This window comes from Gadus chalcogrammus, chromosome 19, assembly GCF_026213295.1.
Source record: "Gadus chalcogrammus isolate NIFS_2021 chromosome 19, NIFS_Gcha_1.0, whole genome shotgun sequence".
NCBI lineage: Eukaryota > Metazoa > Chordata > Actinopteri > Gadiformes > Gadidae > Gadus > Gadus chalcogrammus.
The window spans coordinates 14366790-14372863 of NC_079430.1; the positions used below are offsets into that span (position 1 = coordinate 14366790).

General features: G+C 45.3%; 1 protein-coding gene across 1 annotated transcript in view; it reads right to left on the minus strand.

Moving 5' to 3' along the window:
* Positions 1-911, minus strand: part of il17rel (interleukin 17 receptor E-like) — a 10643-nt gene extending 9732 nt beyond the window's left edge. The window contains exon 1 of the mRNA XM_056578805.1: positions 796-911. Within this exon, the coding sequence (XP_056434780.1) occupies positions 796-906 (111 nt within the window). The 5' untranslated portion in view covers positions 907-911. The remainder of the gene's footprint in view (positions 1-795) is intronic.
* Between the last annotated feature and the right edge of the window lie 5163 nt (positions 912-6074).

The following is a 6074-nucleotide window of genomic DNA, read 5'->3' on the forward strand; positions in this document are numbered from 1 at the left end:
TCAATATCTGCTTGACGCTCTAAGCGGATGGAGCGGATCTTCTGCCGGGTCTCTGGGTCTCATATGGAGAGAGGACACCGTTTTTGATCACATGGACTAGTTTGAAACCTGTCAGGTTGAGCCCATTTATGGATTCATGTAAAAGAGTCGGTTCAGGGTGCATAATGCTAAAGTTAGTGTGTGACAGTTCTTACAGAGGATTCATGAAAGGCTGTTTATTGGAGAGCTCCAGAGGTAAGGTAAGATAAGGTAAGGTGAGGTCTCCCTCTCTCACATAGCTCTCCAGTCTGGAGTTCCCGCGGCGCGCGCCAATTACGCACACAGGTCGGTGTGCGAGACTTATTTACCTATTTTCCCTCGCATTGTCTTCCTTTCTATGTGGGTTGAACTTCCATTGGTTGATTCGGTTCTGGCAGCGTTTACTTGCTCGGTGCGGTGTTTATTTCCAACCATGTAACCCGCTTCCCAGGTGATCTACATCATCTGGATGAAGATCAGCTGCTGTCGTAAACAGCTGGTGTCGTGAAACCAGCCAGCTGACCTGAACTTATCGACATTTCAATTCGTTATATAATGAATTGATTTTTAATAATTAATTTAATTAAAACCAGGTACTAGATGGTTTGAGTGTATTCGGATCCTCAATTATTCATGTAAATTAATTTAGTTGGAAATAATGTATCAAACCTTCATTGCATTTATTCAATGATGGAATACACAACAAATTGACCATTACATTTAAGAAGCAATTCGCCAGTTGCATGAGCTTGCAGGAGCTGGTGGAATGTGTCTTACCTGAGAGCAGCGGACCTCCGAGCGGTCCAGGGCATCTCGCTTGGGCAGCGGTCCAGCGAGCAGCTCTGAGACTAGGCTGAGAGCCAACAGGAACGAGAGGAGCACCATCATCCCAGCCGTCACCTAATGACGCTTCTACTTCCTCAGCGCTGCTTAAAAGCAATATGAGAGGATGAGAGGGGGAGGGCCATACCAGAAGCATGTTGTTGTGATGACAACAAGGTTATCAATACTGTAATACCAGTCACTAGTATGTCACTGTGGTGTGATGATATAGGGGAAGGGGAAGTTATATTCACTGCATGATAGATAGGTAGGTTAATGTACTCACAATACAGTAGAGGAACTTGTAACACTCAAAGGGAGCTAAAACTTGCTCTCAAGTGATTGTGTGTGTATTACTGGTCCACCTGTGTATGTTTTTTTTTAAATGTTTTTCTATACAAGTTCTCAATGTGTTTGCATATCCACTACTATATAACATGCCTTCTGTGTGTATTATTTGCTGAATTGTGTCCTTTGTAAATCTTGAACACATATAATAAATCTAATATTATTGTTGCCTTTTAAATGCAGTGTGTATTCTACTTTTGCATATGTCATATTTGGGTGTTTATTTACATATTCATCAGTTTTAACTGCAGTACTGCCTTCCTGTATAAAGATATCTATTTATATCTCCCCCAACTACCTGCCAAATCCATCCCAGAAGTATATCCAAACGTTTGAAACACTTGAGATTATAGGAAAATGTCAACATCTTCCCGGAAGTTGTTATTCCTGGAATCAGTGAGAAGGAACTGGCGTCACACACATTATACGGGGTTGAATCGAGGGCATTCCGACGTGTTGACTCGTTCCCAATGATGACGAAGGCGAAACAGGATTCCCTCCAAAAAGAACTGGATCTCTCTAGGATAACAACCTGGAGATTCGTCCCTGCACGCAGTGAAACACGTAGTTTGAAAGTCATAAAGTTCACCTTAGTCCCCATGTCGACTAACAAACAGCCAGGTGGGGACAGCCCATCGCTAGTGTATCAGTTTAACTTTATGTTCAGTGTTTCCCACTGAATAAGTCTCTTCCTTTGGTGGCTCATGTTTTTTTTTAGACTGGAAAGATATTGTATATTCAGTAGGTATTCAATCTCCGAATGACAGCAATGTGAAAGTAGTCGACTCATCCCTCAACAATGGCCTGACGAAAATCCAATTAAATCAGCTCCAGTTTTAAAATGTTCCCAATGGATTAAAATGGCTGTTTATACGTTTATAGCTCTCAAACAGTAACAAGCCTGTAAAGAAATGTGAGGCCAAGAGAGCTCTGGTGGGGTGGAACGCACATAGACTAAATCATACAGGCTAAACTGACTGAACATAGACTATATCCTGCAGGTTACAGGACTGTATAGGCCTAATACACATTACAGGGAACTATCGCTGACTTTTTTCACACTAAAAAAAAGCGGCTACAAAACAAATCCACCAGTATTCTTTGAGATTTAGACAATTTAGATGTATTCCATCAGGGTTTTGGGGTATCGATCAAGTGCTGGTGGGGGAGGACGAGGAACCGAGTTCGAGTCCTTTGGGGGCCCACTCATTGGGAAGAGTACCTCTCGTGCATCAGGGCAAGCCTGTTGCTGTGGTTACACTGAGATGATCAAACACACTAAAAGCACGATCGAATTCTTACCGTTCCACAGAACAAGGAAGCTTGCCTGAGAACCGGTATATTCGAAGTGGTGTCATATGAAAACAAAACAGGTTAATATCTCTGATCTCTGGCCAAATAGGCTTACCTTTCTTACCTTTAGAACCCTTTCATGCACGTCACAACACAGTTGTTCCTGAGTTGTACGTACCTAACCAATATAAACAGGAGTAAACATAGAAATGGATTTGCATTGATAAGAGGAGAAACAATAGGATAATATAACTCTGAACATTAAGGTTCCTAAATCCTTGATAGTGAACAGGCTGAATTATCAACTAGTTCTGTTTTTAAAAACAACACATTGTTTCAAGAAATGAGCATAATGGCTTAGTCATTTAGATCGTGTTCTGGTGAATGGAGACACAGGTCATCGGCGAGCAGGGGAGTGACGGCCCGCCTGGCCCTAGGGGAACCGGCTGGAACCAGCTGTGGAAGTGTCCACTTCGACTTTCACTACGAAGAACTTCCGATCAAATAGGTGTCGCTAGTTCTGGCGGGACACCCTAGTCATCAGCTGACAGCTAACGCCGTCCAATCAGAAGCATGTAACCTGAAAGGCGGTTTATTTAAGACCGTCCGTCAAAAACACACACTTACACTCTGTGTTGTTAAGTCTGCTGAGCTGAACTTCGCCCTCCACCACCCAAGCCTCCACCTCCTCCACCACCACCAGCCTCCACCTCCTCCAGCCTCCACCAACTCCTCCACCACCACCACCACCAGCCTCTACCACCAACACCACCAGTCTTCACCACCACCATCACCACCAGCCTCCGCCACCAACACCACCACCACAAACCTCCACCACCACCACCATCACCAGCCTCCACCACCACCACTACCTCCACCACCACCACCACCACCTCCACCACCACCACCTCCACCACCACCTCCACCACCACCACCACCACCACCACCACCACAAACCTCCAACACCAACACCACAAGCCTCCACCACCACCACCACCCCCACCACCACCACCACCACCACCACCACAAAAAACCTCCACTACCAACACCACCAGCCTTCACCACCACCATCACCACCAACACCACCAGCCTCTACCACCAACACCACCAGCCTTCACCACCACCACCATCAACAGCACCACCACCACCACCACCAGCCTCGACCTGCTCTGGTTCGGCTCTGTATAGTATGTAACTTGTTGAACCACCCCACGGGGGATCGTGTAGCGCTCCTCCACGTGTTGGTACGCTGTCGGTTTCAGTATCTGACGTCTGCCACGCTCTCGATCCTACCGCAGGGGAGCAACAGGAAAGAGTGGAGTCACGCCGCCAAACTAAAGTGAATCAACATTTGCCATAAACGATTAAATCTTTGATACGCATGATTCCATCCACTAAAAATAGATTCAATGGATAACACACCTTCGAGCTACAAAACAACAAAGACTCAAATGTAGACGCCCGGAATATTGCTGAGATGGGTGTGGCAGTGTGGGCGAAGTCAGCGTGTGTGGTCCTGCGTTGTGTGGGCTGTGTGTGTATGTGTGTGTGTGTGTGTGTGTGTGTGTGTGTGTGTGTGTGTGTGTGTGTGTGTGTGTGTGTGTGTGTGTGTGTGTGTGTGTGTGTGTGCGTATGTGTTGGCAGCTGGGCCTTTGTGTGTGTTTCAACACGAACACAAAGAAACATGAGCAGGGTGGGGAAATTTAACCCAAAATAAAAAGGTCACAGAGCTACAAAACAAGGGGTTCAGGTGACGTCTTGCTAGAGGGTGGCCTACAGGTAGATACCCTGTAGGCCTGTTCTGCTCGGTTGTGATCCCTATCCAATAGACCAGCATGTAGCATTGCCTTTCCAATTCTCGGTCACAACACTTGGCAACTGTGTTGCTCCGTAGGACCCTAGCACCTTTTTCCTGCGCATGATGTCACACATCCGTGAGGAACTCGGATTAGAGCCGTTGCTCCCTTACGTAGAAAGGAGTCAGCTGAGGTGGTTCGGGCATCTGGTAAGGACGCCCACTGGGCACCTCCCTTGGGAGGTGTTTCAGGCACGTCCAGTGGGGAGGAGACCTCGGGGAAGACCCAGGACTAGGTGGAGAGATTATATCTCAACACTGGCCTGGGAACGCCTCGGGATCCCCCCGTCAGAGCTGGTCAATGTGGCCCGGGAAAGGGAAGTCTGGGGCCCCCTGCTTGAGATGCTCCCCCCGCGACCCGACCCCGGATAAGCGGATGACGATGAAGATGAAGATGATGTCACTACTTCTGACGCCATGACTCTACGGAAGCCTTATGGGTCCATGCTTATTTGCAATCTTAATAATAATCCTATAAAATACAAAACATTAACTCAAAAAATAAAAATTTGACATTGTGGCTGTTAAAGTGTACATCCGTAAAACATAGTTTTGAGAATCACTTCACTACACTATCCGTTATCGTGTACTAAGGATGTCCTGGAACATGCTTTGGTCTAATAATAGTAAGAAGGTCACTATTTGACAGTCAAGGCATCTTTTGCTTCCACTGATCAGTTTTTCCCCTTGTGACAACACAGAAAATGCCAATAATAGTCGTTGTCCCCCCCCCCCTGTCTTAATGGAGCTGGATTTACTGATTAACTGGAAAGGTTAAGTCAGAATACGGGAGGAAGCCAACATTATGGTGGATAGAGAGAGAGAGAGAGAAAGAGAGTTAGAGAGAGAGTGAGAGAGAGAGAGAGAGAGAGAGAGAGAGAGAGAGAGAGAGAGAGAGAGAGAGAGAGAGAGAGAGAGAGAGAGAGAGAGAGAGAGAGAGAGAGAGAGAGAGAGAGAGGGAGGGAGGGAGGGAGGGAGGGAGGGAGGGAGGGAGGGAGGGATGGATGGATGGATGGATGGATGGATGGATAGGTAGAAGTCAATCGACAGACAGTAGAAGTAACAAACAACAAAATGGACAAACAGTAAAAGTCAGTCAAATCATACGTCAGTCGTATCAGTATTGAGTCAAATATTTCCACATGTGAATCCTCAAAAACGTGGTGTGTAATAAAATATCCAACAATTATTAAATAATTTAGAGCATTCAATAAAACGTTGAGAAACGTTTGGTTAACAGAAACGTATCCATCAGCTCAGCTCTGCCCTCTGGCGACTTAGCAACGGCAGTAGGTGATGCCATAAGGCGCCTCGGTCTTCTGGCGCACCCTAGTGGCTATTGTTCTCTAGCGTCAAAAGGGGCACTTGCTTTTTGCAGAATGCATACTGTTCTGCGGTGTACTTTTTTTTCCAAGACATTTATAAAATTAGTATTACATACACTGGTTTTGCTGAAGACCATTCCACTCGGACTCAGAGAAAGTTTCTTAAGATAATTGATCAGAATAATAATAAAATAAAATAATAATAAACTCGCTTTGGATAAATAAAGCTAGATGCCCTAATTGTAATTGTAATTGATCATAACCACGTGTTTATCTACAGAAAAGACTAAAGTAATTAGTTAAGTAATTAACCCTTTATTATCCTACATTATAGCCGATATTATATATTATAATTTACAGCGTGATCCTAATATGTGGTACTGAAGACATACCACACACACCTCGGATCAGAG